Source organism: Rhododendron vialii, chromosome 6a, assembly GCF_030253575.1.
Source record: "Rhododendron vialii isolate Sample 1 chromosome 6a, ASM3025357v1".
Classification (NCBI taxonomy): Eukaryota; Viridiplantae; Streptophyta; class Magnoliopsida; order Ericales; family Ericaceae; genus Rhododendron; species Rhododendron vialii.
Genome location: NC_080562.1, coordinates 38,700,678 through 38,713,692, shown reverse-complemented (window position 1 = coordinate 38,713,692; position 13,015 = coordinate 38,700,678). Strand labels below are relative to the sequence as shown.

Genomic DNA, 13,015 nt, shown 5'->3' with positions numbered 1-13,015 from the left:
AACTGTGCCACCTCCACCTTTCCCCCCCTCACCCAAACTCACCACCCATCCCCCGTCTTCACTGAGATTGCCACCACCAGTTTTATTATCTCTAGTCCACCTATTCGCAGGGCCGGCTCTAAACCCTGCCCTAGGTGCTTACTGAAATCAAACTCTGCCCATTGTTCATGAGATCCCTTTGGTTGCGATTCGATGAGCACAAACATCTTTCTCTTTTTGTCTGGTTGGTTGCCTATAAACCCTTTCCTCTATAAAGAAGGCATCTAGGAGGACTCGAACACTCAACCTTGCACTATTGAGCAAAGGTGCTCAAAGCTAATTTAGCAATTATCAATAGTTACGCTAAGTACATTCCAAACCTGCCAATGGCATTAAAAGGTCAAGCCAGATATACAAAAGAGATGGATTTACAGCCGCATTCAAGCTTCCCAAACTATTATCACATCACAGTAAAAGAAATGTGCAGACTCTGTTGACACACACGCAAAGGATGACTAGCTAATTAGCAGTACTCAAATTATCCAGCAGAAGAACATGCACCGACTCAAAGTTTGTTTGCAAAATTAGGCACATGTCAATTCCTAAGTTACAGCCTTATAAGAAGACCAGAATAATGAATTACATTAGAAAGCGCATGCTTCGTCAAAGAGCTTAGTGTCAAGATAAGTTCACAAGCACAGAGAATCCGTCAATTCATAAGTCATATCCTTACAAGAGCAATACCAAAATACTGATTAGAATGTGCATCGTTGGTCAAAGAGCGTGATGCCATCGTTGTAAGTTCACAAGCACCTGGACAGATGCATACATAACATATGACCATAAAAGCCTTTAAACTTAACCAGGAAATCTTCCACGTTCAACCAAGGCGAACTCCGTAAGCAACTGCATAATTACAAAATCCATTTGATCAATTGCCTACTCTCGTCAACTGTTGTGCCAGGCAACAATTACTAAAAGTAAACAAAGCAACATTATCTTACAAATACGAAGGCTAGAAAGTTCAACTATTTAGAATCGTGATAAATTGTTCAAAGCATTGAATAGGCATGTTCGTCTGACCACCAAGAAATGGCAAGATAACAGAGTTCGAGGATGGCAGAATCCTGATAAACTGTTCGAAGCATTGAATAGGCATGTTCGTCTAACAATCAAAATTACCCCAAATAATTTTTAAACGATACATATTTAACACCAATCCCATCCGACTAATGCTCAGGGAATTAACAATACCACACCGTCCTAGGTAATGTATCCGATGAATATGTAATGGTGACTGCAATTAGTTCCAACCAAATGTAGGAAATGTGGTCCCCTTGCGCCTATGGACCAACCTGATGCTATAATCCAGTAAAAAATGAAACGGTGCCTTAAGTCAATAGAACTCATAAGAAACCAGCCCTTGAAAACCGTTATTACATGCCCATCCAGCACTTGCAGCGCCCGATTCTGGAAATCCATCTACTGTAAGAAAGCCATGCTGGATATAGCCCTATAGTCTCCATAAAACCTAAAACCCCACCCTGGTTCTCATAAACGTAAAGCATCAACTGAAACCTACCCAGACAAGTCTTAAGACTTCCAACTGCTGTCCTTCAGTAGACGTTAAAGAGCAAGTAATTAGTCGGTGTTTTAGACATCAAGGAACACAAGTCGCAAATCTGCTGCAAAGCAACAATCATGATAGCAAGTGCACAGAATGAGGGCTACTTAGGACGCTCTAACACTGAAAAACAAAATATTTAAATCAGTAGGTTAGCTTAATAAACAAGGTCATTCAAATCCCTTTCAAAACTGACCTGGTCTCGATAGACATACCAAAAACACTGCTTGATAACATGATAGGGAGTGCACGTGATGGCATCAGAAGCATCAAGCATGCATGCACGGAAACACATAATAATTATTACAGAAGCTGCAAGAAAACAATCCTTACCAAAGGTAACAAGTGAGAACTCCAAAGAGCTCGTACATGAATCAAGCAATTCTTATCCCCCTTCTGAGCAACCTAGCAACACGTGCAAGCTTCAGCTTGGACAGGCATTGGGGCACATTCTGCTCTATGGGTTCAGTTTGCTTCTTTGCTAGAACATCCAAACTTGCAGAATACTGAGAACGAGAGATTGATTTTGGGATATGATTTGTGTAATGTGACTTGCCCGTAGAGGATAAACCACGGCTTTGGAGAAAAGGAGAGGACCAACCCTGCTCAAACAAATAATCCTTATCAAAAACTTATTCACGATATAAGACAACACGAAAACCAGTGCTTAGTACTATATCTTACAAACAAAAGACCACCACCTTTCAATGACTTCTCCATCTAACTAAAATTCACGAGCAAGTACCAAAGACATTGGGACGCCAAGAGATACAAGCGATATGGCATATCCATGCAACCTTTGTCACATGGGCTCAGGCATGAGTATCGGATGCGTGTCTAATCATCCTAAACTCAAATCTTTGAAAATTGGGATTTGTCCACAAGTGGGCTATGCTTACAGGACCAAAGGTGTGAATACTGTACCGTTTTAGGTGAAAACCGGTGTAAAAACCACATACTATCGTTCCGGCCAGAATACTGGGTGTTACCGGTGGATTTCTTTTGTAAGAATGCAATACCTGGAACACGAAATAATGTAAGACCTATTTTCTGAGAACGTTATACATATGGGACTAAGGAAAAGTATTAAATTTATGTCCCCCCATCCATGTGAAAGGCTAGAAATGCTGCTTCACAATGCTATAGCGAGCTCAAACCAAACCGAGCCTTATGTCCCAATCAATTGGGGTCAGCTACTTGAAACCTTTTTCCCCATTGAGCTCTGTCAATGGCCAGGTCACGTTTTATTTGGCAAATCCCATGGCAAAAACACATTGATTTGTATCCCTCATTATTAGAATGTAATTTATTTTTCTTCCGTCTTTAGAGCGTTTGTTTAGGAAGTATTTTGATTATATTATGTAAATGAGAAAGGTGGAGATTGTTAAGGAAATTAGCACAGAAGGAAAACATTTTGCAAGAGGATTTCGTGCACATGCCATATCAGAAAAGGAAATGAAGAAATCACGTGTGTGGCAATATGGAAGTGTTTTTCAGTCACAGTGCTTGAGCAACTCAAAGACAGGTAATATACAGTGCTCAAGCAACCATCCTGTTTTCCAGTAGTATATTTATATATGGTTTAGTTGGGTTTTGGAAGACACGGAAAGATATAATTGCTGCACTCCTCTGGCTTCAATACAGAGATAATACCTAAGGAAGACACAGCTTATCTCTTGGAGGAACATATGGTCTATTGATCATCAACCTTTCCGAATAACTCCAAGAGCTTGTTTCAATCATTGATTCAAATGTTCTTCCGGTAGATTTTGGAAGTATCTCGGTGGACTTGAGGATTCAAGACGTGCGGCAATCAACCACTTGGTGCGGTGCGGTGTACGTGGATTCAACAAATCGATCTTTGGCCAGTCGATAAGGATTCACGATTGTTTAGCTAAGGTCGTTTTTGTAACTGCACAAAGATTACTTTTAGTGGTTCAATTTCCTTCCGTGGTTTTTGCCCTTTCTAATGGATTTTCCACGAATATTCGGGTGTTCACCTGTTATGGCTTTTCGTTCCTTTTTTACTTTGCTTTTGAGTATTTGATCGTGAAAAAGGAATTTCAATTGGTATCAGAGTGGGTCGCTCATTTTTTTTAGGATTTCTTCCTAGAGCTTATTTGTAGCAATAATGAATATGAACACTAACATGAATTATCCGTCGAGTCGCGCACCTATTCTGGATAGTGAAAATTTTGATTACTGGAAATCTAGAATAAAGGCTATCATGAGGTCTATGGATGAGGAAATTTGGAATTCTTGCATTACTGGATATAGTTATCCTATGAAAACAGTAGAAGGAAAACAGGTCCCTAAACTTACTTCTGAAAAAGCACCTTTACAGGCTAATAATCGTGCCTTAGACATATTATTTAGTGTTGTTGATGTTAATGAACATCGTAAGATAGCTAATTGCAAGATTGCTAAAGAGGCATGGGCCATTTTAGTAACTTGTCATGAAGGAACGCATCATGTTAACCAATCTAAGTTTCAAAGGCTAACTACTGAATTCGAGATAATTAGATTGGAGGAGGACGAGACGTTTAATCAATTCTACTCTAAATTCATCGGTATTGTTAATAGTTGCGAAACCATCGGTGAGCCTATTCCTCCTTTCAGGGTGATTAAGAAGATTTTGAGATCCTTGCCAGAAAGGTTTAAGATGAAGGTCACTATGTTTGAGGGTAAACGTAAACTCAATGAAAAATCTGTTGAAGAAGTGGTAGGCCTCCTCCAAACTTATGGAGCTGATATGTTACAACATGAGTCTCAAAAATAAAAAAATTAAACCTTCGGCTAAGCCGATTGCTTTTTCAAGTTCTCAAAGCCGAGTCTAGGGATTCTGATTGTGATGGTGAATATGATCTTGAAGCTATGGCGTTGTTTACCAAAAATTTCAAACAATTTTTCAAGAAAGTGACCAGTAGTGATGGGAATCCATGTTGCTCGGACTCGGGTACGGGAATCGGGTGCGGGTACATTTCCAAGGGTCGGACATCTCAAAGCTAAAAACAGAGGATTTGGGGATATGTATCCAAATTTGGACACGGGTGCGGGGATACGCTGACTATTTTTATATAAATAGAAATTTTTATATTAGTAATAAAAAAATAGTATATATATATCTTGGATATGAATTTTTTATTTATATTATTTAGGGAAATATAATATATTTTATGTAAAAAATAGAAATTGTCATGGAAGTGCCAAAGGGGGAGATTGTTAGCTCCAAAAGGCGGTGCTATTTTTTGGTTGGCAATTCCATTGACACCTTTATCGGGTTGTAATTTCTTTTTATCTTTTCTAAGCATAGCGAGTCTGTATAGGATTAGAGTGGAATGAGTCATTTATTTTTGTAACTGAGAGTTAGTAAATTGAATTAAAACAGAATGGATTGATCGGGTGATCAACCAGATATCAATCGGAGAGCAACCTGTCTTAAATGAGGCAAAATTTGGGAGTGGAACAGATCGGACCGATCAGATCGGCTTGTGACGTGGCACAACTAATATATATAGTGGTCTCCTTGTGGCTGCTAGGGTATGAAACTAAAAGACGAGAAAAGGGAGCGGCAGTCAAAAGGTGTTGGGTTGATCGAAGGTCAAACAACACATATGGGTTTTTATATTTGAATCTTGGAGTTCCTATTAAATTGTTCAAGCTACAATGAAACTCTAAGAGGGGTTCACAATTTTGATTCAACTTACTTGAGTTGGCCTTCAGTGGATTCCGAAGGATAGTGGAAGGCTTGTGGTTCAGCAGCAGTCAAGCACTGGGTGTGGTGAACATGGATTCGGCAAGCAAGACTTACGGCGATTTGTGAGGATTGAGAATCATAGGGTAAGATTACTTGTAACCGCACAATGGTTTGTAGTGTTTGATTCCTTCTCGTGGTTTTTTACCCATCTAGGATTTTTCACGTATATCCGGTGTACATCGTTTATTCTTCGTTCCTATTACTGCTTGATTATTGGGTTGGTAGCAAAACAAGAATGTCAGGCCACTTAGCTAAGGTGGTTTGGGCATGTCTACCACAGACTTGGAGATGCAATAGTTAAAAGAGCAGATAGAATAACATTATTGGGTAGCAATGCTACGGGGAGGAGAAGACCTAAAGCGAGCTCAAATATCATAAAACTGAGGATCTAGGTGCTTAAAATGGGTATGGGAGTCGAACACATAACTCAAGCTCATACCCATGTCGTATCCTATGCTACATGGATCCTCCATTTTGGGCAAAGTACCAGTGTCGCAGTGCCGCAGTACCGCAGTGCAGGTGCAGCATATGGGCCGGACCTGGCACATTTTTGTCAGACACGGCTGACTCAAGGATGATGTTTGAAAAGAGAATAACTTTTGATGGATGAATTCCATTCAGATCTGGCAGCAAGTTGCTTTCAGAAGATCAGATCGAAGAAAAAGAGAAACGACGAGATCCTCGCGTTCTGCAAGACTGAACTGAGTGTCATATTTGTTCAAAGACCAGACAATAACAAGACTGGCGGCTACTAAGGTTTCATTGTAACGTGATCTGAACGGACAAGAGAGGGAGGGAGGGAGACGAGTGTTTGGATAAATTAAACGCAGTCTTTTGATTTATGTGAAGACAAAGTCAAGTTAGTTGTTTATTTAGGTTAAAGGCAACATGGGCCACTGGGCTAAAGTTTGAATGGGCTATACAACTTTCAATCCAAACCAAAGGATAAATGGGACAAAAACCAATCTAAATAGGCTAAAGGATAAATAGGCCAAACTACTGTTTCATAGAATTTGGGCCACAAATGTAGCATTAGAGAATTGTCAGGGCAAGTTATAAACTCAGGTTCATAGCAAAAATATATTAAAAGTTATCATTTTCCGTACCCCATACCCGTGTCCAGATCTTGATCCATATCCACGTATCCTAATTTTCAGGGTTTAGATGTCAGATACATGGGTATACACCCTGATACCCACACCCATATCCATGTAACATATGCCGTATCCATTTTAGCTAACGTGAGGACAATACAAGAGTCCATGTAACACAGCAAGCAACACGGAATTTCACAAAATGCTTGATAATCCTGGTAATCGTTAGAATTTCATATTTTTTAAAATCTAGTTTATGAGATATGTATGGACAGTTATTCAAATGCAACGAAAACAATGAACCATGTCACCACTTAAATTCGAAAGCTTATGTTTCGTAATTCAAACGGCGAGATATGCTTCACGTTACCATTCAATTGCAGACACCACAATACAATTTCTAACACTACAATTCAGAACGGATTCACTTATACTTAAAAGTCCATAAGTGGGATTCTGATGAAAGCAGATTACAAGATTATTGGGAAGAGATTCCTTAAGTAGGACGTGTTCTAATGGTTCAAGAACAGCTGCAGAAGTGTCGGCATAGACCAGGAAAGGTCTGATGCAATAATTATGGTTTTTTGAATCAAGATGCGGAGAACAAGTACTGGACACGCTTTTAGGATTAGACGATTATACGGACCTAATTTGGCGCTTAAGTTACATTGATGAAGTAATGGACATGCTCCTAGGAGTATCCAAAGAGCATAGAAGTCTAACACACATGCCTCCTCTATAAATGTGTCTGAGCTTCCTATAAAATATCTCTTAAAAACATGGCATAAGGCCACAAAGATGTTGGGTTAATTCACCTATCGCCCCTCCCCCTTCCCGTCCCCTTCTCTAGAAAATCAATCAGCTACGAGTCACTTAAAGGAAAAGTTGTTTACTACGACACAAAGCATCTCAGTCCAAAAAAACGAAAACAAAGAACAGAAAGCAAATAGCGTAAAGCACCAAATCCAAAAGATTCCTAGGACGCTTGAACCAATAACATTAATATAGTATGGAACATGACAAATACAAATTCTCTTACCCAAAGGGGCAAAGACGGAATTTTTTGCTGCGGAAAAGGCAGGCGAGTACTGGAATCTGTCTCTGCTGTGGAAAAAAGAAAGGAAGAAAAATGAAGTCATCAGAAGCTTGTATGGCATTTTCACCAAACCAAGCCTTGTGTGCCATTTTCAATTCATCATAATAATTAGGAAGTAAAAGTTACATTTGTTTAATAGTAATGACAATGCATAGTTTTTGAGTGAAGAACACCGAGAAAAATGGCTTCAATTTACAGAATTGCCACTGCCACATCATCCCGCTTTTGTTGTTTTTCCATAATTTAATCGTAAGAATAGAGTTCTAGAGCACGAAAAAACACCTGATGGAGCATCCTTGGTAGGGGTCCTGTTCATGGTCCTTAAGGAATCAGTAAGTGCAATGCTGTCACAATAAGGTACACCAGTTTTATTCGGCCACTCAAGGTTTAACCATTAACCGCAACAAGAGATATAAGAAGAATGAATGTGCATAAAGAGAAGAAACACAATACGGAAAAAAAAGTTATTAAACAACTGCGTACTCAAACCAGTCCATAGTGCTAAAATCAAAGTCCCCATTCTTGAATTTAAATCCTGCTTCCTTAAGCCAGAAAACAGCATGTTTCTCCAGTTCTTCACTTCTCGCCTATATGGGAACGCAGATGATAACTTGATGAAATAAAGTATCAGATAGTCATTCTGGACAACTCGTTACACAGACATGCATATGAAGTATGCTAAACAAGCTCAACGGCATATGATTAAGTTACTCTTTTAACACACATAAACGACTCAGCCAGTAATTTAAAGTTGTAAACCGGGATGCGTGAGGCACAAACAAATCGCATGGAGCTTGAAAAAGGGAAGCCAACGCATTATGTTCAATTTGCCACCGACGTGAGACTATAAGAATAACACTTCTACCATGTGAAAATATATTGGTATCGCGTGATTTTGGTTTATTTTTCTTGTAAAATTTGTGGCTATATATAATTTTAACAAATTAATTATGCAATTATGATGTCACGGTTCGATACAGATTGGACCGGTGACCCATTCGCCTGGTCCCTTCACCGGTACGCTCACTGGTCCAGTCCTCCCTCTGTATTCATATCTCAATGCCGACCCCAAGTGATTGGGACATAAGGCTCGGTTTGATTTGGTAATGCCTGCGCAAATATGTCTTGTTTCTATTATGAAGCAAGGAACCAGAATATGAGGTATTAAAACACATACAAAAGGTGACCGTGACAGGTACTGAACAATTTCCTCAATAGCATGACCAGCCCTCCCAAAAACTTCAAGCAATAGTGCAGCTGACCTCATAACCATCTTATCCCTGCGAATCTTAGTTGACTTGCCATTTTTACAGTCTCCCATTAATTTCTCCTCATAAGTTAGTATTAGGATTTGAAACTGTAACCAATGCAGGATGGTGGTTCTTCCGCTTGAACCAACACCACCTTCGACGTACAAATCGATAGGGACCAAAATCTTTTCGCGAGCCACAATCAGCAAGAGAGCCAACTCAATGAGCTTTCCTTTCCTTGCATAATGGTACGCTTCCTTTGCAACTTCCTCGGATGAACACGCAAGAAACTTAATAGTATCCCCAACATGTCCCTGCAACAAGTCAATAAAAGAGCCCCAGGAGGAAACCTCTTAATTCTTTCATCCACCTCATATCCAAACCTTTGACAGCTGAAGATAAAAAAAAAAAAGTAAATATAAGCAAGCATTCTATGAAAACAAACAAACCGCTCCGAGTTGGCAAAGATACAGTATCATTTGAAAAGTAGATTGCCCTCCAAATGGATACGACTCCAAAAAGGGGTACTGACTTCTGCACAAGAGGAAAAATGAGATGGAATGAAAAACACAGTGCCAAAATCAGGAAGAAGAAGTACTCTGTGTGTGTTTTCTTCTTTTTGACCTTGCAAAGTTAAACGCTATATCGAGTGGGCGCAACCCATTCCTCAGATCTTCGCCACGATCATATCTATAATCAGAATATCTGGTATCACTTCGAGCTTTATGGTGAAGAAATAACTGGACCAGGTCCGATGAACAAAATCTAGCCGCACGATGCAAGAGGTGATCCCCATCCAAATCCAGTCCTAGGCCACCCAATTTCCCTTCCAGCAACGCAGTGGCACATTTCACGTTATCACGCATGCAGAGATTATCCAAAAGATGGTGCCGGCAATATTGAGGTGTGCCATCAATTAATAGAGGCAGGGTTGTCAAAAATGAGATCAGTCTTTCCTCGTCATCACCAGAAAGGATCTTCTCAATCTTTTCTTCCAAATCATAACTACTACAATCAGCACCCGCTTCCTTTCAATGGTTAACAACGAGTAGAACAAAAGGAAGTTAACAAATCGAAATAAAACAAAATGAAAATCTCCATATTTCGTTATTCTTACACAAGCTTGCCCCCTCTAGGACAAGCTTGTGGTTAATCAACGAGAGTTCTAGAATCAAAATTTAATTATGACCATTTAGGATAAAATGATTAGAAAACTAAAATATTTCCACCGGTTCAAACGGATTGAAATTTGGAACACTTAATTTTTTAACCATATTTTTTAATATATAAACTGTCTAAAGAGGTTAAAAAACTAAGTGTTCCCAATTTCAATCTATTTGAACCGGTGGAAAGATTTTAGTTTTCTGATCATTTTATCCTAAATGATCATAGTTAAATTTTGACTCTAGAGCTCTCGTTGATTAGCCCTAAGAGATATTTTATTCTACGACTTTCTTATGGTTAATCAACGAGAGTTCTAGAATCAAAATTTAATTATGACCATTTAAGATAAAATGATTAGAAAACTAAAATATTTCCACCGGTTCAAACGGATTGAAATTTGGAACACTTAATTTTTTAACCATATTTTTAACACTTAACCCCCTTTAATTTTTTAACCATATTTTTAACACTTAACCCCCTTTAATTTTTTAACACACAGAGAGAGAGAGAGAGAGATGGGTTTGTGTAAAGTCTGGAAAATTTCATCTTTAAGATGGTTGTGTATGCTAGAAAGAGAAGGAGAGGGTGATTTTGTCCTTGGGTTTAAAAAATAATGGCCCGAAAAAATTTTCCATCCAAAACCCTAACAGACAACAAACGGAAGGGTTAGGGTGGCAGCAAAATAATAGTTAAAGGGGGTTAAGTGTTCGATTGAGTAGTTGGAGGGGGCAAAGTGTGGCCGGGTGATAGTTTAAGGGGGCAAAGTATAATTTCCCCTTAATATGTCACCTGTTACAAAACTATCACTTCCTACCTAAAATTCATCTTCTACAGTTGTTTTTTTTTTTTGTTGAAGTAAATGACTTTATTGAGCAAAACCCAATTAAAATTTATCCTAACTATAGCAAAAATGAATTTTGCTTACCCTTAAATTCTTCTCCAGAATATTGATAGATAAGGCTAAATTTCTGAAAGAAATCAAAATAAAACCAAAAGTTCTGAATATAACATGAAAAAAGATTGGATTTTTTGTTACAACTTCGAACTATACCAAAATCCTTTTGCTATCGGCTAAAGTAGATTATAAATTTCGGTAAAAAGTTAAGAATCTACATGTAGTATCAGTTGGAAAGATTGACCAAGGTTTGTTTCTATCCAAAATGAAAAACTACGCAGCTTTTAGAATAGAACCCAAACACACATACAAACACCTCATACGTATAACACAGAGAGAGAGAGAGAGAGAGAGAGAGAGAGAGAGGGATCTTCCACACCGCCATTCCTTCTGCGCTGTTCTGTGGATAAAACATCGATCGAGAGAGAGAGAGAGAGAAGCCGTGGGTCGGGGTGAAATCAGGGATTTCGCGTCTGTAAAGAGAGAGGGGGAGAGAGATAGAGAGAGAGAGAATCGGTGGGTCGGGGTGAAATCAGGGATTTCGCGCTTCGCGTCTATGACGGAATCTTCAATTCTTACCCATTTATTATTACACCCAAAAAAAATTGGATGAAAAAAAAACGTAAGGATTAGAGATGTTTTTAAATGCGCAGCTCCGGGTGTGACTTTCTTTCGAGAGCCGCTGCCAAACGATTGGAGATGATCTGAGAGTGACTTTCTTTTAGTATTTCGGGAATACCTCGCTCATTCCCAGCGGCCAGGTTATGAGAAGTAGATTTGAAGGCTCCACATGCATTTGATTAATGGGTTTCTAAAAATATGAGAATTAATTTCGAAAACTATTGGGATAGATCGGGTTTGGGGTACTATATCTTGGAACATTCTCTTCATAAATGTCGTACTCTGGCAATTATGGAAAGACCGAAATAAGAAAAGTTTTGACGACGATATTGATACTGTGGCACCAGTCAGTTCCAAGGTCCTAGCTCCAAAATTACGCCCTGGAAATTGTGAAAGCTAATCTCCTCTTATTTCTGGCTCTCAAAGCGATTTTTTAAGTGTCCCAAGCATAGCCTAATTAGTTTGGACAAAGCACTAGAATAGTAGAATGCTTTTATCATTAAAACAACGGGGAAAAGGGTTAAGGATTGACCCGAAAAAAGATAGTCACCCATAGAGAGTGACATACTCGGATTTGAATCATCATGAAACAAGTTATTTTTTAATGCCGGACAACCCATGTCAAGTGCCAATATGAAGCGCCATGAAGGATCTTTAGTATAAGAATGCAATAGTTATTATGACTAGCACACCCATATCAGGTGGCAATTGTTGTTTTAAGGCAAAAGATTTATAAAGTAATGCTTAGTTTCTCATTTAATCTATGTGGGACGTAAATAATGAATTGGCCTTAACTACGTTCCTAATCCTCCCTTAGACGTTTCCGTTAATCTCATCACAGATTAGAAAGTTAAAAAAGGGATAGCCCATATAACTGATTCCCTTTTATCCACCCAAAAACAGGAAATCTAATTCTTCGAATTTCAGCCTTTTTAAAAAATTTTGATAATCAGGTGCATGCATGTCCGGGCCAGCATACACATACCTCGACTAATCTTGGGACCATAAATCCACCGTCAACTAACGGAAGCACCGCTTTAATCCGGAGTAAATGAACCATATTTTTCAAAATGCCAAAAATTCACAAACTCCATAGACATTATCAACAACAAATATAATGCTCAGTTTCAGCCTTTCACTGCGGTGTTGGGCGCGGGTATGCAACAGAAATGTTACACACACAGCAAAAGTGCACAGATTTTTTGTGGGGCCCACTACGGATCCCACACAAATAATCCAAGCCGTTCATTAAATGAAAAATATTTTTTCAAGGGCCTCCGCAAAAAATCAGCTTAATCCAACACCTATAAATGCTCGATTCAATCATCTAACTTTTCATTATCCTGAAATTCGAATGAAAAGTTAAATGATTGAATCGAGCACCTATGAGTATCGGATTGAGCTGATTTTTCGCGGGGGCTCTTGAAAAAATATTTTACGGGGGCTCTTGAAAAAATATTTTACATTTAATGAACGGCTCTGATTATTTGTGTGGGACCCGTAGTGAGCCCCACAAAAAATCTGTGCACAAAATA

The 13,015-nt window shown here is 38.9% G+C and overlaps 1 protein-coding gene across 2 annotated transcripts; it reads right to left on the bottom strand.

Moving 5' to 3' along the window:
- Nucleotides 1-540: 540 nt before the first annotated feature.
- Nucleotides 541-11,397, bottom strand: LOC131328836 (uncharacterized). 2 transcript variants are annotated; one of them, XM_058361777.1, is made up of 9 exons: nucleotides 11,239-11,397; nucleotides 9,425-9,828; nucleotides 9,250-9,334; nucleotides 8,728-9,114; nucleotides 8,034-8,137; nucleotides 7,833-7,894; nucleotides 7,494-7,558; nucleotides 1,937-2,205; nucleotides 541-885 (listed from the first exon to the last, which is right to left on the bottom strand). In XM_058361777.1, exons 1-8 carry the CDS (start codon nucleotides 11,272-11,274, stop codon nucleotides 1,978-1,980), a joined length of 1,371 nt encoding a protein of 456 aa, XP_058217760.1. In that variant the 5' UTR covers nucleotides 11,275-11,397; the 3' UTR covers nucleotides 541-885; nucleotides 1,937-1,977. The 2 variants fall into 2 exon arrangements, with proteins under 2 accessions (XP_058217760.1, XP_058217761.1); XM_058361778.1 differs by having other exon boundaries at nucleotides 7,494-7,555.
- Nucleotides 11,398-13,015: the final 1,618 nt, after the last annotated feature.